General features: G+C 39.6%; 1 protein-coding gene across 3 annotated transcripts in view; it reads left to right on the forward strand.

The window, feature by feature from the left end:
• The window catches only part of BNC2 (basonuclin 2), a 736294-nt gene that overhangs the window by 142524 nt on the left and 568319 nt on the right, over nucleotides 1-25451 (forward strand). For all 3 annotated transcript variants that reach the window (XM_040360213.1, XM_040360192.1, XM_040360199.1), the window contains exon 2: nucleotides 12798-13004. In XM_040360213.1, the coding sequence (XP_040216147.1) occupies nucleotides 12798-13004 (207 nt within the window). The remainder of the gene's footprint in view (nucleotides 1-12797; nucleotides 13005-25451) is intronic.

Consider the following 25451-nt stretch of genomic DNA (forward strand, 5'->3'; position numbering starts at 1 on the left):
TTTTAATACAAACTAGGCTAATTTAACCACCGTACTCAATGTCAAGGTAATTTAGTTCTATAAACGTTATTCTAAGCGTTTAATTTATTTTTAAAATTATAAATAAAGTAGACTAATAATTTGTCTGTAGTGCATGATTGCTTTCATGTCCCAAATTCTAGGGCAGTCCAAGTTAAGCATAATTATTTCTACTAATATTTTATTACTATTGCTACTACTGCTACTTCTGTCAGTGTTTACAACATAAGCATTTGCAGCATGGCATATAAGCATGCAAATGTAATGAAATTATGTTACAACAATGGTTAGGGTGCCAATCAGAAAGTATTGGTAAGTATGATGTGCAAAGTACAACAGCAGATACCAATTACTGATATATTATACAAAGACTACTGTAATCACATGGGAGGACAGATGAAAGTGGGTATGGGTTGCTTTGTTTGCACACAATCTCTGCTCTTAACACTGCCATATTAAGTGCTTCTGAAGAGCCCTGCACAGTGTGAAGAGCTGTTTTTTTTTTTTTTTGGACTAATATGGAGTTGTGTGTGGGCAGCCTACATAAGTAAATGGGCGCTTACTGGCTGTGCGGTCTCATCCACGTTGCCCAGTATGACAGGGATGGTCTCACAGCCCTGAACGCATAGCCTCTGTATTGGGGGCTGTACACCTGTTCCTGCATGCCTGATAAAATGAGCTTTGGGAGTGGGTGAGTCCGTATAGCTGCCGTATCTCCATTCACTTACAAATGCTGAATGCACGCAACTCCCCTCTAATCCTAAAAAATTAACAAACAACTCTTCATACTGTACTGGGCTCTGACTTTGTGTGAATGAGCCCTTAATTGTATTTCCTTACAAAATAAAAATTTCAGTGTATTTATGGCCTCCCATTATATCAATATGTTCTGCAGGGTTAAATATAAATGAACCTACACTTATGGTGGTTTATTTACTAAAACCGGAGAGTGCAACATCTGGAGCATAGAACCCAGTTTACTTTTTTTTTTCAAAGCTTAATTGAACAAGCTGAAGTTACAAGGTGATTGGCTACCATGCACAGCTGAACCAGATTTAAAGCGGGGGTTCACCCTAAAAGAAATATAGACTGTTATATCCAGCATACTGCTGACATCAACAGTATGCTGGATTTTTTTTTTTCGGTCTGTACTTACCTTTTTCCGTCGTTTTCACCCGGCTTCCGGGTTCTCGCTCCCCCGGGGAGTAGGCGTTCCTAAGCTCGTCATCGCCTTCAGAAAATATCCAAGTGGGACTCGGCACTTTACGGCGCCTGTGCAGTCAGCTCTACACGGCAGGCGCAGGCGCCGTATAGCGCCGTAAAGAGCCGAGTCCCCGTCGGATATTTTCGGAAGGCGATGACGCGCACGTCAATCATCTATGCAGAGCTCCCCGTCGGGGAAAAGGAGCGGCACGGCCACTCCCCGCAAGGAAGAGGACCCGGAAGTGCGGCTGAAGACAGGTAAGTGTACACATAAAAAAAAATGACAATGCTACAAGCCTTTATTAAGGCTAGAGATAGGTTAGGCAAAAAGTTAGTTTTAGGGTGAACCCCCGCTTTAAGCCTGCCAGTTAATTTCACCGAATGCAGCTTCCTGTAATGTTGTGGCAATGATGCTGGACTGCTCCTGAATTCAGGCCACTTTACAGAGTACAACAAAAATTACTCCACTTCCCAGTACAAATCACACCCCCAAGCCAATATCATCCATACTCCAGCTCTCCCATAACATCGCTAAATTCCCCCTCCAAGCCTACTCCCTCAGTACAGACCCTGTCTAGCACAAGCCCCTCAGAACAGACTCCCCTACTGGCACAGAATAACCCCCGCCAACATAGACCCTTCAGTACAGACCAACTTCCCCAGCATAGACTGACCCCCCCAGCACATACCCCTCAGTACAAATGGCCCCCTCCCCCAGCACAAGCCCCTTAGTATAGCCCCCCCTCACCCATCACAAACCCCACAGTTCAGATTCTCCAGCACATACCCCCTTAGTATAAACAGCCCTCAGTACAGACTGAGTTTCCCAGCATAGACTGCCCCCCCTGCACAGACCCATCCTCCCAGTACAGAGTGACCCCCACAACAGACCACTTAGTATGAGCACTCCCCCTCCAGTGTATACCACTTATAACTGCTCCTCCCCCCAGCACAGACCCCTCAGAACCGCCCCCTCAAGTATGGGCCATTTAGAACTGCTCATCCCATTCCAGTAAAGACCCCCTTACATCCGACCCCCCTCCAATATAAACCCCTAACAACCAATCCTCCCCTCCAGTATAGACTCCTCAGAACCACTTCTTCCAGTATAGAGACCTTAGAGCCACGTATCCCCTCTATTCCCACCCCTTCAGTGTAGATGCCTTAGAACTGCTCTCCACCATCCCCAGTATAAACCCCTCAGAGCCTCCCCTCCTCCAGTATAGACCCACTCAACTCTTCCAGTATAGACCCCTCAGAACCATCCAGCCTCCAGAATAGACACAGAAACGCTCTAACCCCTCAAGTATAGACCCCTCAGAGCTGCTCTACCCCTTCAAGTATAGACCCCTCAAAACCACTCTCATACCCCCCCAGTATAGACCCCTTAGAACTGCTACCCCTCAAAAAAAATACTCAGATGATCACATTCAGTGGGAGAACAGTGTGAAAAAATTCCAGGCAGGGAAATAGAATGATGGGAGGTTCAGGAGCTCCTGCTGTAACTGAAGCACTGGGTGCGGACTCACAGGGAGTGGTGCGGCTGCCTGATAATTATGTTTTGTATTCCACAGTGCTGCAGTGCAACACAAAAAAATATTATTGGGCGGCTGCAGCACCCCCTAGGAGACTGCACATCTCCCCTTAGTACATCACTGCTTCTGTAACCCAGAAGTGAAGAATGGCCAAAAAAAGCTTTTAAAATGGTAAAAGTGGTTTTAAAAGGTTGCACCTCAAAATATATTCAGTTAGCCACACAAAGATATCGTCAACATTTTTTTAAACTTTCCTCCTAGTTCTGAGAGAAAAAAAGGAAATAATTATTATCCTGTCTACTAACACTGCTAGGAAAAATGGCCATTGCATATGTACGGTAAGTATTATAGACAAATTATGCTAGGAAGGGCTGTTTGTGAAGATTGGGAGTCATAGTCAGTAGAAGGAAGGGGAAGTTGCAGATCATTGAAAATGGTTACTGAATGACCTCAGACATGTGAGTTCAGGCTAAAAAACTTCAATACCGTTGCAGTATAGCAAATAAACATGAACCCAAAACCTCATTTCTTTTTGTCCTGAGGTTTGGTTTAATTGGAACAAGGCTTCATGGGAGGTAGTTATGGATTCGCTATCTGCTGCTATTGAGAATCCCGGCTGGCAACACTGAGATAATGGAACATGTATTGTTCTCATCGACTAGATTAAAGTAACTACTTTACTAAAAGAAAATGTTTCTGTAGTAGTAAGCAGGCATAAGTTACCAGTATAGCTTTCTGGCTGGGTCTCGAAAAAGTCTGCGGCAGCTAGACGGTCACATATTGTGCCAATTCAATAAGGTATTTATAATCCGTAGAGTTAAATATTGAGTTGGCCCACCCTTTGTAGCTATAACAGCTTCAACTCTTTTGGGAAAGCTTTCCACAAGGTTTAGAAGTATTTCTATGGGAGTGTTTGACCATTCTTCCAGAAGCCCATTTGTCAGGCACTGAAGTGGAAGAGAAGGTCTGGCTCGTAGTCTCCACTCTAATTCATCCCAAAGGTGTTCTATCGGGTTGAGATCAGGACTTTGTGCAGGCCTGTCAAGTTCCTCCACCCCAAACTCGCTTATCCATGTCTTTATGGACCTTGCTTTGTGCCCTAGTCCAAATCATTTGGTGGAGGGGGAATATGGTGTGGGGTTGCTTTCAGGGGTTGGGCTCGGCCCCCTAGTTCGAGTAAAGGGAACTCTTAAGGTGTCAGCATACCAAGACATTTTGGACAATTTCACGTTCCTAACTTTGTAAAAACAGTCTGGGGATGGTCCCTTCCTGTTCCAACTTGACCATTTTTCATGAAATTAACATTGTGCTTTTCTGTCTCCTCGTAATGTCTGCCAGAAGTTCCTGAACCTCTCCTTTTCCCCCTCACTTCTTTTAGTTTAGAATGAGCACTCCACAGATATGATGTAGAACTTAGCAAAGTCCTTTAAATATATTAACATTAATAGTGTTTTTAACCCCCACTAATTTTATTTCCTACATTTTTCAAAAGACATATTTTGGACAGAATTTGCATTAATAGTGCATCCAAGAAGATCACTCCAAGTGTCACTCTGACCTCGACTTTTTCAGTTAGATTTATGGAATTTTAAACATTGGAAGACTTTAAATTAAATTTATATCATTGTCTGTTTTTTGTTAGTTTTAATTAATTTGGCTAATAAATAGTAATTTTAAAAAGTCAGCAGCTGTGCTTAGCTTGTCAGTTCAAAAGGGTAGTATGTACTGGGGAAGACTGTTCTTTATGAAGCCTGTATACTAGTTCTGTAAGTATAGCTATATCTATGATACATAACAAAGTTCAGCACCCCGAGAAAGTAGTATAAGAAAATAGAATGGTAGCTTTTTTTTTTTATAAGGGATTACATTTTGGAACATATTTAGAAATTAGCTTATAACATTTTATGTTTCTTTTTGTTTTGCATTGCTTCATATTTTTAACCATATTGGTGCTGGAGCCAGATCTTTGCACACATTTTAAAATGCACATTTTAGGCCTGAAGACTACTTAAACTCATCAAAAGAACAGATAGTTTATGAAACAGAGACCCTGTAGAATAAAATGGGAGAACTTTCATTTTGTTTTTATTTTTATTTGTCAAATCTACATTTCCATCAAAAATACACTTTACACATTAATTTAAGTATACACAGGGGTGTGTACATGGTGTGAGGGATTTAAAAAAATGTTTATTTTATTAAACTTTAATGTTTTTTTTGTTTTTTTTTATATCAAGAATGTTTTATTGAATAAGATAAAACAATCTAGTGTACATTCATTGAAAAAAATTAACTTTCAGACATACCTCTGAAAGTATTAGAACATAACAGAACAATGCCCTAGCCATAGAATAAGCCATCTTACAAGAAAAACACATAGTAGTAATCAAACACATTATACATATTCTCAATGCTGTTGGACATATTTATCCAACCAGATATTGCAATAGTCTCATCTGGATATGTTCCCTAGGACTCAGTCCAGGCATATTTAGCCAAGGGGCCCATAACCTCTCAAACTTGCTCAAACATCCCCAATGTTGATATATAGTGCTAAAGAAAACCTCTAAACTGAACTTTAAAGGGGCAACAACAATTGTATAAAATAATTTGAAGAAGCTTTATTTGAAAATGAAATGCATAAAAAATATAAATGTACAAAAGGTAAACAATGTGATTAGAACAGGCAATATAGACGGCAAGTGCAAATTGATAATCATACAAAACTGTCATCCATCTCAAGAAGAGAGACAAAAAGGACACCCAACGTGTTTCGAAATAAACACAAGTACATTTCTTCTTCAGGGGTACATGATTATCTTAAGTGTATATCTACAATGCAAACACATGCCATTACGTTTGTATACAATATTTATCAAATATATGAATTGATACCAGTATGTAAGGGTACTGACCCATCTGTATAACACAATGTTAGACCTGAGACCGTATGATAAGAAATACATCGAAGGACAAACTTTCAAATGCATACCATCAAGAATCCACCAGTAATATGGATTCATAGAACAACATCAAATCACTACACCCACTGGGGGATACAGGAAGACTATTAGTTTGAGGAGGACATTCCTCCCTAGCCACACCCACAGTCCTCGATGCATCTGGGACTGTGATTGGCCACATTCTGCTTTTATCGGCCAGCTCTGTACAGCAAACATAGTATTGCTATGCCTCATCATTCTGAACTGCCGGAATGCTGCTGATCTTCTCCAAGCAGGGTAAATACTAAATGATACTATTGCTTACTTTCTTGTGATCACAATGGTGTCCCCAATGCTGGTCATTTATATATGGAATACTTATACATATTCCTCTTTGATTTTTAGATACTCCGCCTGACACAGCGGGTTTTCCTCTTATAATTGTGATGCCATTTCCTGGTGGTCCATCTATACCTCTCATGTATACTGGGCTGCATTCCATCTAGTATTACTACTCTATTCAAGTAAGATGTGCCATTCCTTTGAGTTGCTTATTATAGATATGGACACACGTGTGCATGCATGTATATACATGTGGACGTATACATGTGGGTGTTTATACATACATATGCAGGTAAATAAATGTAATTCAATTTCCTTGATCTCATTTGTCTTCTACTCAGGGAATTGTCCAAGTTGTGGCTCGGGGGTCTTCCTGTGTCCCCCAGTGGGTGTAGGAATTTGATGGTGTCTTCATCATCCATATCACTGGTGGATTTTTGACGGCATGCATCTTCAAGTTTTTACTTCCATATATGTCTTATGATGCGGTCTCAGGTCTAACATTGTGTTATGCAGACGGGTCAGTACGCCTACATACTGTTACCAATTCATATATTTGATATCGTGGGGAGACTCCAGCAAGTGGATGTTACACCTGCAAGCAGATCCTCCCATGCCAGCTCACTGTCAACCAAGTGACTTTCGGTGGTCACTCTCATCGTCACTGGTGCAGACCCAGGTGAATCCCAGCATAGCCAACCACCCTTCACTGGTTGCAGATTCTTCAAGAGCCTGTTCCGGGACATCACATTCCCTTGGCCATGGTATCATCAGGATTGGTGAGAGGGTAGAAGCCCACTCTTTGTACACACTACAAAGACACTGAATGCAGACACCTTTATCCCATCTCTTTACATGGGAGCTTCTAAAAGGAAACATTTTACATATGCTATTCTCTATTGTTGGTCGCCATTGCACAGCAATCACCCCTGACCCCTGTCAGGGCCGGATTTGCTCTCCCTGCCGCCCCAAGGCCAGATTCCGCAATCCTCTTTATTGACCATGTCACCTCCAAAACAGGAGTCCTAGCACTGTGGGGGGGGGGGTCTTATCGGCAGCACACATTTGACAAGTAATTTTGACAACATCGCCGCAATCACTTAACGAGCGAGCGGATTCCCACACACAATTCTCCCACACAGCAACTTACCGCCCTTAACTGTATGTTCCGGCCGTCGGGGGACTCCATGCCGCTGTCGCCCCTCGGCGCCCTGCCACCCCGGTGGCCTTGTGGGAAATCCGGGGCCTGGCCCCTGTTAAGCTAGCTGACCCTAAACATCCACAATGCAAGGACTTTGCACTTTTCCTCTCCCCCCCCCACTCAGATGTTGATGATTGCATATGTTTCAAATTGTTGTGTTATAATTGTGCCACAAACTTTCTGGACCCATGGCACTTTCTGAGCCTGAAACAAGGCACGGGTAAAGGCCACTCATGTGATCTCCTCCAGGATTGCTTTCTCAAGAACACCCAACAAACAACTAGTTTAAAATATTTGATTAAGAGTGGATAGAATCCAGGTCCAGTACCGGAGGAGCTTTGTTTTAATTTATTTTAATTAAACTTTTTTTCTAACTTACCTTTTTATCTATCACAAGAGGATTGATAAGACCCCTAAGTGATAGCACAGTGCAGGTGACAGGTTCTCTTTACAGAGACACCAGGGGTTTAATAGGAATCTAATTTCACCTCTGCACTCTGTTGAAATTGATCAAGCACAGACTGTGTTTGATCTGCTTCTTCCCAGGCCAGAGCGGCCGCCGGCAAGGGTTTGACAGCTCCAAACTCAGAAGTGCTCAGAGTTGAGCACTACTCGGCTTATGCTTCACACAAGAGATCGGCAGACAGATCCTGGCAAACTCCATAGAGGTTCTGGGCACCCAGAAGGGTCAGGTGAGCCCAGAACACATGGCAGGCAACGAGGGCAGCACAGATGTAGAAATGATCAGGGGGCTTTACAGCTGCCCAAATCACTTTTACAAGAAAGCCTGCAGCCTGCAGAGAGTCATAATTATATCTGCAGCAGCAAAAGCTTTAAAGGACAACACTGTGTATAAAAAGCAGACACACACTTTGTTATATTGTGAAAATAGCAAACTAGTTCTAAAGATATCATACATGTTGAAATCATTTAATTCAGAAAATGTATTTTTGAAGGTGGAAAACTTTAGAAAAAGTGGTATCTTTTTTAAAAAGTTATTTTTTTCCTCTACCACCATCACATTGGTTGCACTAAAATACTATTAAAACTTTAAAATTAGAAAAATTTACAACATAGTTACATAGGCAGACAAACCCAGTCACTCCAGAACCACAACACTTACACCTTTAAACTTGATGAATTGGTTAGAAACAAATATTAACAGTGTGCCCCAAAAATGGTGTATTCAGCAGTACACATCCCGATGAATAGGCCCTGTGGGGTTGTTATTGTTTGGATCAAGAACACAAGATGCCCAACGTGCACCTCAGCTTGCTGCATTGACAATGAAGCATCAGCAGAATGATGATGTCATACTTCTGACCACTGCTACCTCCCCCAGCCAGCACAAGTGTATGCAATAGCCTGACAATTATTGGAGCTCCCTTTCCCTGCCTGCTGCGGAAATTGTCACAGGAGGCTGAAATTGGAACGCTATTAATTGCATTAAAAATACATTGCCTTTAAAAATACAATTAACGTTTGTGTAATGAATACATGACTGCATTAGCTGGTGTTTTTATATCTGCTTGGAGTTCAGCTTTAACAAGTACAAATTCGAGCATTTTGCATGCGCATATTAAGATGTTCCATATGCTTATGTGTGAATGGATAAAAAGTTGTGCAAATGTCAATTTGTTCACTTAGTGAATATCACACCATCTGTGAAAATTCTTTTTTTTTTTTTAAGAAGAAACATGTTAAAGCTATAATTTAATGCTATATGTTAGTTTAAGTGAACTTGCTATATGATGTAAACTTATAGAAGAAAAATACTGATAAAACTGGTTAATAACGTAAATATATGCATTTTATACTAGTATAGCTAATATTTTCCTATTTTTAACACTAAGTCAAATCAAATCTGAACTTAATGATCTAAAAATATATTTAATACAGTGATATGCTAATTAAGAACCATTGATTGTATATATATATTTTTTTAAACATTTTAATTTTTTTAATATTTACAAATGAAAAAATAAGACAACACCAGCAGATATGCCAGGACCAAAAACAACTATAGTGCTATATGAGTACACATCAGGCATTATGGGCTGATGAAAATAAGTATGGATAATGAGAAACCTAATAAACATGATAAGAAGATACAATTATAAATGCCTTATAGAAAGCAAAGGTGGGGGAGGGGGAAAATCGCCACCTGTAATGTGATAGAGGAGTTGTAGTCCACTTCAAGAAATGTGTAGGGCTCCCAACAAACTGGTAAATGGGCCTTTGCATATACTGGTATTGGACCTTTGAATACCACTCTGTATATTTAACCACTTCAGCTCTGGAAGGTTTACTCCCCCCTTCGTGACCAGGCCATTTTTTGGGATACGGCACTGCCTTACTTTAACTGACAATTGCACTAGCGTGCAACGCTGTATCCAAGAAAAAAATGAATGTCCTTTTTTTTCCACAAAAAGAGCTTTCTTTTGGTATAGTTTATCCGCTCTGCAGTTTTTATTTTTTGCGCTATATACAAAAAAAGTCTGACAATTTTGAAAAAAATATATTTTTTACTTTCTGCTATAAAACATTCCCTATAAAAAATATGTAAAAAGTCTAATTTCTTCATCAATGTAGGAATGTACCAATATGTATTCTGCTACATATTTTTGGTAAAAAATCCCAATATAGTGTATATCGGACACAGCGGGGGTGTTCCGGTGGCAGCATATGCACACCCCAGACACTGTCAGATCACGTACCAGGTACATGATCTGGCACAGAGCGTCTGCCCTGCCGCAGTAAATCTACAGTCGGCAGCCGCTAAGCGATTAAAAAGTACACAACTCCAGAAAAAATGAAGAAAAAAAAAACAAAACTCTTGCATTGGGTCTATAATCCCCCCCCCTCCGACACTGTTTGTTTAGCTTCTTTACATGATAGCTTCTAAAAGGAAACATTTTGCATATGCTGTTCTCTATTGTTGGTCGCCATTGCGCAGTCCCCCCTAAACCCTTGTTGAGCTAGCTGACCCTAAATATCTACAATACAACGACGTCTCCACTTTTATTCTCCCCCCACCTAAAGGACTTAGGGCCAGATTCACAAAGGAGATATGACGGAGTATCTCAGATACTCCGTCGTATCTCTCAGAGTATCTATGCGACTGATTCATAGAATCAGTTACGCATAGATAGCCCTAAGATCCGACAGGTGTAATTGTTTTACACTGTCAGATCTTAGGATGCAGTACCGCGGCCGCCGCTGGGGGGAGTTTGCGTCGTAAACCAGCGTCGGGTATGCAAATTAGGAGTTACGGCAATCCACAGCGGTTTTTCGAGTTCGCTAGTCTAGTTTCCCGTCGCAAATTTAGTCGTCGTTTTGGGTGCCCTAACTTTACACAGCACACGTATGTGCTGTATAAAGTATGGCCGTCGTTCCCACGTCGAGATTTAAAAAATTCACGTCATTTGCGTAAGACGTCCGGGAATACGGAAGTACGCTACGCACGTCGCAGTTCGAAAAAAAATGACATCAGTTCGCGCAAAGCACGGCGGGAATTTCAGAACGGAGCATGCGCAGTAGGTCCGGCGCGGGAGCGTGCCTAATTTAAATGGCACACGCCCCTTTAAATTACGCAGGCTTACGCCGGAGGCCGCCAGCGTAGGTTTTCATTGCAAGTGCTTTGTGAATCAGGCACTTGCGATGAAAACTTGCGGCGGTGTAACGTATCTACGATACGTTACGCTGCCGCACTTCTACGTGAATCTGGCCCTTAGTGCATAACATCTGCACTTATTAAGGGTAAATCTACTCAGATATTGATGATTGCATTTCTTTCAAATTGTTGTGTTATAATTGTGCCACATACTTTCTGGGCCTCTGTCATCAGAATTTTAAGGGAGCAGTCTTACACAGAAAAGATTATTCTCTTTCCTTTTATACCTGGGGTCATGGGTTCTTTCAGGACCTACAGGTTATTACTGTTTGACTTGTTGTGATCTTTCTTTGTGTATTTACTAAAACCAAAGTTGCTACAGTCTGGTGTCTGTAATTGCATTATCACTTTGAAAAATGTCCAAACCCAGGGTGGTAGATGTGTCAGGTGGCTTGCAAGGTCAGGGCAACCTTTAAAGGGTAGTCATCTTCCAGTGGCCCTTACGGGGGTGGCGCTACAATAAGAACAATAAAAAACTCCACAATTGTAAGTTCCAGTGTGGGATTTTGCACTCCTGAGAAAAGTTTATTGAACTTCAAATGTGGCAATAAATATTCATTGTCATTGTTTAATCTTTCAAATGTAATGCCGGGTACACACAACCGTTTTTCGCAATATGAAATATATATATATTTTTTTAATGTCATTAAAAACGATCGCATGTGGGCTCCAGAGCATTTTTCGTGACGTTAAAAATGGGGATTAAAAATTTAGAACATGCTCTAAATTTTTGCGTAGTTTTTCACATTGTCGTTTTTAACAGTGTGAAAAATGGTGGTGTGTAGGCTTTAACGACGTGAAAATAACGCGCATGCTCAGAAGTAAGTTATGAGACGGGAGCGCTCGTTCTGGTAAAACTAGCGTTCGTAATGGAGATAGCACATTCATCACGCTGTAACAGACTGAAAAGCGTGAATCGTCTCTCACCAAACTTTTACTAACACAAAATCAGCAAAAGCAGCCCCAAGGGTGGCGCCATCCGAATGGAACTTCACCTTTATAGTGCCATCGTACGTGTTGTACGTCACCGCGCTTTGCTAGAGCATTTTTTTTTTAACAATCGTGTGTAGGCAAGGCAGGCTTAACAATAATCAGGTTGAAAAAAACTTTTTTTCTAGACCATTAAAAATGGTCGTGTGTACGTGGCATTAGGCTCAGCAAAATTGTCAAACTATGTCTGGAACACTAAATTGCAGGTATCCTCATCATTGGAAAAAGATATACTATATAAGATATAGAGATATTTTTAAAGACCCCCCCACGAGACCAGATCAGCCATAGGTATGTATGCAGCTTACCCAAACATGAATTCACATTAAAGGGTATTGTTTGTACAAGGGCATACATCCGCTGGACAAGGTTTCGAACTAAGGCCCATTTGCCTTTAAGTCTAAGATAAAGTTACTGTAAGACCAGTAAATTGTATTAGTGTAAATGTCTTTGTACGCTCAATTTTTTATTATCACAGTATCAGAAATACCTTATTGTAAACCATATCTTGTCAAGCATTGTTTGTCTTTTTATGTATAATACATTCTTTTTTCTTATTCTTTTTTATCTTGTCATTCTCTTTCTATTGTTCATGCGGGAGAGCATACCAAATACCAAAAATTACCCACTATAGAAAATAAAGTATAAAAATGGCTGCAAACATTTCACAAGTTTTATTAACTCAATAATAACTTATAATAATAATAACTTATTAATTTCAATAGTACTAAGTATCGGTGCCCAAAGGGAACACAAGTTTTACTTTTTTAATAAATGTAGCTAATCATTTTTCTTTTTTTTGTCTCTTAGTCAATGAAAGGCTTTTGTTCAGAGTTTGATTACATTCCATACCATTATAATTTATTAAATAATTTTGCCTTTTCTGTCCACAGGATTGCAATGGGGAATGCACCCCAACAATGAGCCGCAATACCATCAGCAGCAGTGATCCATCTAGTGCACTTGAAGCTCACAGTTTACCAGCTGCCACTTCTTCCTGGGAATTAAAATGGCCACCCAATAAAATGGCAGATGACATTGCATCTTCATACTGGCCTGGGCCATGGCAGTCTGAGCAGAAAGGAAATTCTGGAAAAAATGTAAGTGTGCCAATATATGAGATAACACCATTTAAAGAGGATTGTCTGTTAAAACCTGAATATTATTAATGTGATATCTTAGTGTTTTTATGTATATCCTAATTCTATTTTTTCAATGTGTTTGACACCATGCCATCATCATTTTGTATACAGTTTTCTCAAGCAAATATTTTTGGAAAATCTAATGCAAAGTTTCTGTTGTAGGCTGACAATGCTAACCCATACCTCCCAACTTTCTTAGATGGGAATAAGGGACACCCTTTGACACACAGTATGTAGACAAAGGACACACTCCTTGCCATGCCCTCAGTTATGTGGCTCCAGAGAACTAATAGGCAAAAAGTTGATTGACTAAACACATAAGTGATTGTTTCATCACTATCTTTTCTTTTTTTTCTGGCTGTTTTAAACAATACTGTGATAATAAAAAGGTTTAACATAGCGTAACACTTTTGGTAATTTTTTATTGCATTTATTATAGAGGCCTACACATCTGTCCAAAAAAAGGGCAACTGAGAAGGAAAAAGGGACAAAGGGATTTTGTTTCAAAACAGGTGCAGTCCATGCAAAAGCAGGCCAGACCTACCGTCTCACAATTAGCAGCAGCATTGCTATCCTGCCATATGCAGTCCTTCAGTTGGCCATTGGGCTGTCTATTTGATAGGCTTTATAGGCAGCCCCAAAAAGTTCACATGTCCAGGCTGACAGCACTTCAGCCAAATGTGAGGCATTGCCTCAGCATAATTAGCATGCAACAGGAAATACTGTTACTAGCAGAATCTTCAGGTAAGAAACTTTGCAACAGATTTATACCGGATGGCTTGAATATGATTTGCTGTTGCTAAACATACTGAAAAATAGATGAAAGGTTTGCATACACTTTCACATTTGGCCATTGTATTAACTTTGGTATTCAGGATTACCCTGTGGCTATGCCTGGAAAAAGAAAATAAAACTAAGTTCTGGTGGAGGGTGAAGGCCTTTAAGTATTAGGTGGTCACTGGCAGTTTAAATCACCTTAAAGCTTGGAAACTATGTCCCTGAAAAGCAAATATAACCTTACATAGGCATGCCAGTGTTGCTTGTTCATGTCCACATCACTCATCCTACTCTGCACATGTGTAACCACTTGGATGTGCAATTACTGGCATACAGCCATGGCGTCTGACAGCCTGTCATTGATTTGTACAGGCTGCTGGTCACAGCTCTATGCCAACATCTGTTACACTTAGGCACAAAAATATGCTGAATTCTTGGACACTGCATGAGCCCTTAGAGTTGTACACATGGACTCTTGTTTTAATGTTGCTGTTCAATTTATGAAACATTTTTAAATGACTTAGAACACAGAAGAGTTAAATTACAAAATAAATAGATAATGTATACTTTGCAAGTAAGTAAGCAATCATGTGGAAATTGAGTGACCCAGTTTGATTATAATTAAGCAACCTAGGGCTATACTACCACCTACAGGAGACATGGACACTAGGTATATGGTACTAGGTTCTGCTTGGTGTCCTTGGAAAAATGTATGTATTTTTCCTTTCTGCTATATTTTTTGCTTTCATTGGACAATTTTCTGCTATCGACAACTACTGGTGTATTCAGGCTGCATACGTGAAATCCTGGAAGTGTTCCAAGTTCATTAAGTTTTCTGGTGTTCTCTCTGCGATGGTCCTGCAGTTGGCAGTGGCTATCCATCTGTGTTTCAGTTAGCACAAGACTCTGCTTTCAGATCAGGCCAATATCTGGGCATTCCTTGTGGAGTTTGTGGGGAACAAAGCTGTGGCAGCCTTTCTTTCTAGGTCTGTAAAGAGTCCCGGTTGTGACCTGTAGGCTTTATGACCTCTACTGGGGCCATTTTGTAAAGGAGTTAAGATTTTCATTTTACGTACTTTACATTTTATGTAATTTTGCTAATTGGCCACATAGGAAGCCCTCCTCTTTTTTATTTCTTGGGCTGTGTATTTAATGTAGAATTAAAGGCAAAACATTTTTTTTTTCATTTTGGATAGGGTTATAACCCTGTCAGTTTTTTTGCCATCTGTGCCCATTGGGAAGATTTGCCTTCACTTCCTGTGCCATTGCCAAAGTGAAAGGATATCCATATCCCTCCAAAGTGAGGGAATCCCTATTTGTCACCAGGTTTCCCCCTTATTACTGTTTCGTGGACAACCCATGATTTGTAATTTTATTTTACTTTAATTTTCGATGATAAAGATAACCTGATAAATAGATAGGGTGTATAAACAGCAATAAAAACTTGACAGATGTTTTGATCCCTCTCCACTCCCTACCCAAAACATTAAAAAAGTTTATGCTTTAGTCATACTTTAGGTTTCCAAGCTGGTGAAAATGTACGGGAGACTGCCAGAGCACATACTGTAGTCACGCTGCTAGTGACTGTGAGTGGCAAGTTTTATGAGTTAACTCTAAAAGGAATGATCTCTGACTCTTCACATGAGCTGTTAGTAAGTGGTATTTACCACTGTTATCACAGTGATGGCTCTGAGCTACATTTTCTCAGTCACTGTGCAAACACCTAATTACATTAAACAAAAGCACTTCTTACAGCATTCATACAATGTACTGTGAATGGTTAAGCTTTATTATATGCAACTTTTACTTCTGCGCCCTGTTTGTATTGTTATAGTGTTCCCTAGGCACTGTCTGCAGTGATAAGTGGTCACAGAACCCTTGCTGCTAAATTTAAGCCCCTTATCTTTTCTAGGGGTTTCAGAATAGTGTTTAGGGTGTTCACACTGGGGCTATGGGTAAATATTATTTTTGGACTTGATATGCACTATGTGCAAGTTTAGCTTGGCACACAAATACATTGTGCCTTATTGTACGTTCCAGTTGGAAACCATCTGTGTAGGCAGCCTTTCTAAAACCTCCTTACTACTAGAATGATCATTCATCTTCCTGTCTCACAGGGGATATATTTTTCTTCTGTCATGTAAGGTTTCATGACTCAGGTAGTGCAACTTGATCGTAAGGGCTGAAAATGCCCAACACCCTCCCCAGCGGACACTGACACAGAGATGCCTAATATTTTTGACTATATCCAGGACTCATTGACACTAAACTCCGTCCCTTTCCTAGAAGAGGAAAATTCACGAGCTGAATATCAGTCAGCAGTTGTTTCATCAAAAAGAAGAGATCTATTCAATAATGTGCATTACACTTTAAAATTAGATGATTTAATATACTGCTGGTCTTGACACTCAATGTATTCATTTCATATGATTGTTGCCTTGAGTTATATGTCAGGTGAGCCTTTCTTTTGTTTAGATCCAAAGAACTCTCTAGCTTTATTGTTGGTTGGAGGAGCAGTGTAAGAAGGACTTGCTATGTCTATGCTTAATGGGAGAACATCTGTTTGGCTCTTTTCTGGATTGAATTGACATATTCTTATCCTGCAACAAAACTTCTCTTTCATTCATCAAAGTCTGGTTCCAGTTCTTGGACTCACAAGTCTCCTTCCATCCCCTCAGTCTCAGAGAGTTTTAAACATCCTTGGCAACAAAAAAGAGATCAAAACCTGTGAAGAAACTCACTTAAGCACAAAAGTCTGACCCTATCATCATAGGCAGGAAGGTGCCTAGTGTTTTTTTTTACAGAAATTTAGGAAGCTCTCATAGCTGGTGCATGGGTATGGAAGGTGGAGTTTTGCATCTTCCTAGGTCTCAGCAAAATCAAGCAGATGTTCTTTCATCCATTCATGGATTATTGAACCAAGGGGTTGTCAGTCTTGTTACTCCAACCAAAACATTTCAAAGTTTTTATTCAAACCTGTTTACTATTTCAAAACCCAAAGATGGCATTTACCCATTTTCAATTTAAAGACTCTCAATACCTTGATATGTTTGAAAATGTTTTGGATGGAATCCATTCGATCAGTTATTACCTCTCCTCATCACAGAGACTTCTTCCATCTACATAAAAGATGCATTTACACATTTCTATCTTTCCTTGCCATCAGCTATTTCTTTGCATCTCTGTATGTGACAGTCACTATGCATCTGTTGCCTTTTCCTTGCACCTTGTCTCGCTAGTTAGAGTATTCATGAAGACCATTGCACCAGTTCTATGTCTCAGAAGTATTCCAGTAATTGGATACTTGGCAATCTGCTACTATAAGTGCAACCCTCTCTGACCCTGGACTCCAATATGTCCTTCATGAAGCAGATGGATCCTTAACTTCTAGTTGTCTCTGATTCTGCCACATTACTTGGAGTACTTGGACCTTATCAAGGATATCTTCAATACCAAGGTCTTCCTGCCCTAGGAAAATTTGATGAACCTGCAGAATCAGGTTTGGTAACTTCAACCCTGATGACAGTCTTCCCTGCAGAGCTGCATCAAAGTAATGGGATTGATCTATTTACTTTTGAAACCGTCTCATTGGCCTAATTCCACTAAAGATTTCTGCAATAGACCATGGTGTCAGACAAATCCAGTCTTTCTCAGGACAGGATGATCAGGTTGCATCCTCAACACACCATTGGTCATGCTGGCCTCTGTTCTTTGAATTGTTGGAGAACAGGGTTTTTAATTTTCTTACATTGGAGGATTATAATTAATATACTAGAATTGTGAGCAATTTGTCTGTTGTTACTTCACCAGAGCCCCTTTCTGATCACCCAGTCTGGGTTCAATTGAAAAAGCCACAGCTGTGGCTTACATCAGTCACTAGGAGAATTGCACCAGTGATAGAGGTAGAGTCTATACTCTCCTGGTTTTCATGTTCTCAATGGTGCACATTGGTACCATCCAGGGTCGGTTGTCTGCCCTGTTCATTTTTGTTAGGCACCCCATTTGGTCTTACATAAAGGCAAGGTTGTCTTGAGACCAAGGACCTAGTTTTTACCCAAGGTAGCCTTCGTGTTTCATGTTAATGAGAATATTGTGTTACCTTCTGACCTTCTGTGTAGATGGATTCCCTGTTTGTTATCCTAAAGGTTTAAAGGTTTTTCTATTCGATTCTACAGGTTGTTGTACAGGGCCATGAATTGTGAGATAAAGTGCCTCTTTTTCTCTTAAAGCCCACTCCACTAGGGCACTGAGTGCGTCTTGGACTTTTTGTCGTAGGGCCTCTGTGTGTCAGATCTGTAGGGCTGTGACATTTGTTCTCTTAGTTTTATAAGGTCTATGTGTCTGCCTCAGCAGATGCTAGTTTGGTCTGCAAGCTGCCCTTAGTTTTAATTTTGCTTTGGTTTCTTCTTTTGTTTGGCTGTTTTGCCTGTGTTTGTTTTGGTGTGCCTGTCTCTCTGTTTGTACATCTTTTGGATGTCCATAAGTTGCCTAATTATCATCAAACTGTGCCCTCTATTATACTCATCATAAAATCCTTTTTATTAAAGTCCATTAAGTGACACAGCACCCTCACCTCATTTGCTAAATACTGTAGGTGTGATGTGAAGGGGAAGTCATAGCTTCAACAGGATGGCCTTTAATTTTCTATGTGTGTCGAGTCTATTTCTTATGTAGGGGGCAGTAAAAGCCTAGGTTGCTAATTGTCATCAAGCTATGTCACTCAATGGACCCAGGGAAAAAGATTTTAAGGTGAGTACACACACAAACTTATTTTTTACTAGGACATGATTGAATGATTGAAGTGAGCACATCTTTACTTCATTCACTAAGCTAAGTCAACACTCACTTTGCAAAGGGAACACTCTATTACTTTAGTAAATGAATCTCAGTTAGTTTATTTTGAAGTAGGTGATATGAAAAAATGTTCTCATTACGGCTTTTGACATGCATCAGATTTTGAAAACATAGCATGCATTATTCAGCCTATTTTTATTACTCTGTGAAATCTAATATAAAGTGAATGCATGATAAATGTGCTATGAACACATCGTATACACATCTCAGTAGCAATCCACTCTTCTCTAAATTCACCTAAAATTGTGCTTTCTTGAGCTCCATTCAACGTTCGTGAATATCTGATTCCCATTCACAAAGCAACAAGGGCCAGAATACATTAATGTTACGTGTATATGAAATTTTAAATGAAGTTAAAATGGGAATGCACCAAAGCTTTAACTAGCATTGTGCTTTAAATTTTAGTACTTGCTTTTCTGCCAGGCATACCTGTTTCTCCTGTCAGTACAAAGAGAGAGAAAACATTTGCATAATGCTGATACAAATTTTCACAGCCTTATCAACCATCAGTCTACCAAACCACTCCTAAACTGCATAACTCAGAAAGGAGACAGTATGGGTAATGTAGTGCAGACATGTCACACCATGTGATGCTATGGAGCTGCTCCTGCCCTGCCTACTGACCCTCTAAGGCTATAGCAGAAGAGAGAGGCACCGGTCATGCAACTACTTACAAAATGCTAAAACAATTGAATTTATAGCCATTTATAAATCACAATTGAACTATGAATTACTGCGGACCCTTCCCTGCATGTGAGGATATTTTTTAATCAGGCTGGACTTCTGCTTTAAGAAAAAAAAATTGATACACTTGTGATTTATTTTTGTACTAGGTCATTGTGGTTGATGCATATCAAATGGATTGTTTACACACGCTCTGTTTGTCTTACATCTATAGAAATGGCAGTTCACAAAGTTGCATTTATAGTATTATCTCACAATAATGCATGAGAATGTTCATTTTACATATTGTTTTGTAATTACCATTTAACCATTGAACACCTGTATTTGTGTATTTCTTTTGTATTAAGTGTTGTTATTTCAATTTCACCTGAAACAGCATGTTTTTCTGCTATCCTTAATAGACGCCTTATATAAACTCACTGAAACCCCAGACAGAAGGCAGCAATGTAGCTAGAAGCAAAAAATAATCTTTAATAAGGCTTTTAAATGCAAAATACAGAAAATAGATACTATAACACACATGCAGTAAATTAGTATCTATGCAATGAAAACATTTGATTGTTAGGGAATTAGCAAATAACAGTAACAAGAATACCCTACAGTATGTGTGTTTTTATGAATTGTATATATGAGAAAACAAAATGGGGGAGATTTACTAAAACTGGGGCGTGCAAAATCTGGTGCAGCTGTGCATGGTAGCCAATCAGCTTCCACCTTTAACATGTTCAGTTAGGCTTTGACAAAAACAAAAAAAAAACTGTAAGCTGATTGGTTTCTCTGTAGAGCTACAGCAAATTTTTCACTCTCCAGTGTTAGCAAATCAACTCCTCTGAGCCGGGAAAAAAAATGCAATGCATAGGAAATCCTCCATTGGACTTTTTTTTACTTTTTAACCCTCCTGGTGGTAATCCCGAGTGTGGCTTGGGGGGGTTAAATTTCAGTACAATTAACGGTAACTCAAAGCCACACTCGGAATTGCATTGCAGAATCCTGGTACAGCGTACTTACCTTGTCACCAGGATCCTGCGATATCCCCCCCGCTGTTTCCTCCGCCCGATGTACTGTGTTCCGGGCTCCGTTCCCTGTGAGAGTCTCGATGCATGGGGGCAGATTCAAAAAATACAAAAAACATAACACATACAGTACACTGAAATCTTACAGATTACATTACTGTATCAGAACATTTCACCTCCCTTTTGTCCCTAATGCTTTGTCCAGTGCCCTGCATGCATTTTTATAACATGTATACTGTTCTTTTTGCCTGGAAGCAGAATTGAGCGATAGTAAATCGTGGGGAAAATGATTTGATTATTATTATATTATTATTTTTTATAATTATTTATAGTTATTTTTTATATTATAATTTATGATTTCATGTTTATTACTTTATCATACCCGGGATGTCTACTAGACTCTTGTTTGGACAGATTTAAGGGAGTTAATCCTAAGAATTACAGGCCTACTATATAAAATGCTGCATTTCTATGCAAAACAATATACCGCTTTGAGATTCAAAAATCTGACGTAATCATACCGCCAGGGAGGCTACGATTCAGAGCCTATTCAGACTATGCATTGTTGTGATTTAAAATGGGCTGCCAGCACACCTTAATGCACAAAGAGTTAAACATGTACCTTTATTTTAACACAGACACCACAGAGCAACGCACAGCCAGGCAGATTTACTAAATAAGTTAAAAATCTTCCCTCAAAAAATTATGTGAATATGTATTTCAATTATCCAATCATGTGAAATGCTTCTTCGCATGATTGAGCATTCAAATTGAACAGGAGTTTTCTTTTCACATGCCTGCATAATCAAAGACAATATTCACAAACTTTATTGATTAAATATTACATTATTTGAATATATTTATATATTTTACAATATTTTGCTAATTATTATAAATGCTAATATTTTACTTATGTATATAGAGAGATAGTCTATTAGCATTGGGTAGAGTTTAAACAAGACGATTTAAAAAGAACGTATTGGATGATATACTTGTTACAAATCCTTGATTTTTATTTTTTTATTCCAACTTAAGAGTGCAACGAATTCTAGGGTCCTATTATTAATTATTAACAGTATAGTTTTGTAAAAAAAAAAATGATGCTTTAAAAGCATTAAAACCACTATGTATTTTGAATAAAAGTGTGTTCTTCTATTAGGTGTATAAAATACTTTAATGAACGCGATCCCCTGATTAGCAGATGCTTTAGGTTCAAAGTTTTTCTGAAAATGTCACTGGAACCATGCGTGCCAGTGTTCTCTCCTCTAGTTCCTTTTTTGAAATGAAAACTTGTGATGAAAGGGTAACTTATGTAAGTAAGCAGTAACCTGTCTTGTTTGATGAAAATCCGGGTCTTTGAAATGTATATTTATAACGCCGATGACAGTACCATTCTGCAAAGATGTTTTTATAAATGAAAAACTGCCTCCATGACAACTGTCTTGTCCAATCACGTGTTCTATAGATGGATGTTGGGCATGAGGCGCCTGCTGGGGCAAAATATGGGTATCCCTAATCTTGTGCAGAGCAGCAAACTCTGATTTATAATGCATAAGGAATTCCAGCACCGATGAAGTTAAGGGAACTGTTCTATACAGCTGCCAGGTCTAACACTGCTTGCTTAAAGAATTCATTGTGTTTGACCAGAAGGTTATGTTTTCCATTAATTGCAACAGTTTCCAAATACTTTGACTTTCTCAATATGTCATACAAACTCATGTTCAAAGGGGGCGGCAACAATCAAAATCCTTATTACTTCTTTGATGCAGAGTGACTAGGCAGCCAGCTACATAATTCTGGATGGTGTAGTAAGGGTAATTTCTTTTTGTGGGACTTATTAAGGAAAGCATTACAGCCCTTCAATACATTAGGATATAAATTTAATAAAAGTTACATAGCTTCTGCCTTTTTAGTGCCAATTTTGCTTTCAGTGAAGTCCCACATAGTATATAATCTGAAGGTGAATTCAAAGCTACCAAGGGATTCCTTTAAATTGATTGCACAGATTTTACTTATTTATCCTTCCACAGAGAATGTCCCTTTATAGATTTTAATAAAAGCAGGTCACCTGTCACTCCATATGGTTACAGTCCTCCACGTATTTATTGCATAGTCTAAGAGTGCATTAAAGGGCAGCTAAAGAGCAGAAAAAATGATTAGAGACTGAAACATGGTTAAATCAATCTTAAAGCGGACCCCCATCTTTTTGGTGGAGACACAACAGGAAGCCGAGGGAAATGTTACCAAAATTTAATGTTTGAGAACTGTCACAAGAACAGATTTAGCCTCACCTCCTGTTCCAAATTTGTATTTCCCCCTTACATTCTGTCCCGGAGGGTCCGTTTCCTCATATAAAATAATTAAAGACTGACATAGGATCCCTTTTACTTTTGAACACAGTTTATAGAATTTATACTTATTTTAGAACGTCTGACATTGATGACAGATCTGCTACTCGTATATAAACGTGTGTGCAACATGCTGGGTTTGTTTCAAAATGAACAAGGACTTTAGGGTCCTTATACATTTTAAAATTCGAAATACTAACAATAACTTACAAAGCCATCCACAACTCGGCCCCCAGCTACATCACTAATCTAGTATCAAAATACCAACCTAATTGTTCTCTTTGTTCTTCCCAAGAACACCTGCTCTCTAGCTCCCTTGTCACCTCATCCGATACTCGCCTCCAGGACATCTCCAGAGCCTTTCCCATTCTATGGAACTCCCTACCCCAATCTGTCCAACTCTCTACTACTCTGTTCACTTTCAGGTGATCCCTGAAAACCCTCCCCTTCAGAGAAGCCTTTCCAGCCCCAACCTAACAACTGTACTTTTATTTTCTTCACCAGCTCATTCCCCACAGTTATTACCTTTTGTATCACTTGACCCTCCCTCCCTTCCTCCCTCCTTCTTGTAAGCTCTAATTAGAAAGGGCCCTCTGATTTCTCCTTAATTAAATTGTATTGTAACTGTACTGTCTTCCCTGATGTTGTAAAGTGCTCTGCAAACTGTTGGCAATAATAATAATAATAATAATAAAAAAAACAAAAAAAACAGTCTTCTATTCACTTGTGATGTTCAACTCAGAATGCCCTTCAATTGGTGTTAGAACAGTAAGAACAACTCACAAGCACAGCACAGGAGCTGGAGATGTATTATATCAAATGGACATAAATACATTATTTATTAAACAGCCTTTATCCTTGGCTAAATATAATGTAGGGAGGTGGGCAATGGTGCTAGTACAGTGGGGATTGGGGTCTTGGCAGATTATTCAAAACCTGGAGTAAAGTTTACTTTAGTACATGTGATTTACCGCTGGCTCATTCTGTTCCCAGCCTTAGTAATAAATATAAACAAGTTGGATTGGAGGTGGTATCACCTACCCACTGAAGGACCTTAGGTATAAAAGACAGAAAAAGGGCCAAAAGAATGAATCAATAGGATAATCAGATATGGTTGAATCATTTTGAATTATTTGAAGTCAACACACTTCGGGAGTTACACAAATCTCCTTCTTCAGGGCTAACAAGTACCAAAATTGTATACACTCATCAAAACAAATGCATAGCACATAAAGATATAACAAATATGAGAAATAATCACAAAAATGTATGTCCTTTTAAAAAGAATCATAAAGGTTTTTAACCACTTCCCATCCGCAGATTGACATTTTACGGCCACAAGGTGGGTCTAAAATTCCCGGGAGGCCGTCAATATACGGCCTCCGATGCACGTGCCTGGTGGCCGCGATGTCCGCCAGGCACCCGCGATCTGCAGTCACAGAGCCAGGAAAGTGGATCTCTGTGTGTAAACACAGAGATCCACGTCCTGTCAGGGAGAGGAGGCCGATGGTGTGTCCCTTGTACATAGGGACAACCATAGGTCACCTCCCCCAGTCAGTCCCCTCCCCCCACAGTAAGAATCACCTAGCAGGGCACACATTTAACCCCTTGATCGCCCCCTATTGTTAACCCCTTCCCTGCCAGTCACATTTATACAGTAATCAGTGCATATTTATAGCACTGTTCGCTGTATAAATGTGAATGATCCCAAAAATGTGTCATTAGTGTCCGATGTGTCCGCCGTAATATCGCAGTCCTGACAAAAATCGCAGATCGCCACCATTACTAGTAAAAAAATTAAAATAAAAAAAGTCATAATTCTATTCCCTATTTTGTAGGTGCTATAACGTTTGCGCAAACCAATCAATAAAGGCTTATTGCGATTTTTTTTACCAATACAGGGAAACACGATCAATGACATCACACATCCAGCCCCGCCCCCATACAGTTAGAAACACAGAAGAGGTCACACTTAACCCCTTCAGCGCCCCCTAATTGTCCGATGTGTCCGCCATAATGTCGCAGTCACGAAACACAGATGAGGTCGTGACTGCAACATTATGGCGGACACATCGGACAATTTTGACACATTTTTGGGACCATTGTAATTTTCACAGCAAAAAAAAACATTAAAAATGCATTGTTTACTGTGAAAATGACAATTGCAGTTTGGGAGTTAACCACTAGGGGACGCTTAAGGGGTTAAGTGTGACCTCATCTGTGTTTCTAACTGTAGGGGGGCGGGACTGGACGTGTGATGTCATTGATCGTGTTTCCCTGTATTAGGGAACACACGATCAATGACAGCGCCACAGTGAAGAACGGGGAAGCTGTCCCACGGCTGGGCACTTAAAGAGGACATACAGGTATGTGCTTGTGCCCAGCCGTGCCATTCTGCCGACGTATATCTGCAGGAGGCAGTCCTTAAGTGGTTAAGAGCCACGTCGCACAACCGCGCAATTGTCATTCAAAGCGTGACAGTGCTGAAAGCTGAAATTTCACCTGGGCAGGAAGGGGGTATATGTGCCCAGTAAGCCCAGTAATCAAGTGGTTAAATTGTCAAAATAAAACTATATTGACTACAAAATATCAATAAAAGCAAGCTAAAAAAAACACCATATTTATTTTTGATAGAGATGTTATGTATGTTGATATATGACATTCACAAAGAGCAAATATCTCAGATGTGGTTTTAAAAAGTCCTATTCCTTTTAAATATCTTAAAAGGA

This window comes from Rana temporaria, chromosome 1 (genome assembly GCF_905171775.1).
Source record: "Rana temporaria chromosome 1, aRanTem1.1, whole genome shotgun sequence".
NCBI lineage: Eukaryota > Metazoa > Chordata > Amphibia > Anura > Ranidae > Rana > Rana temporaria.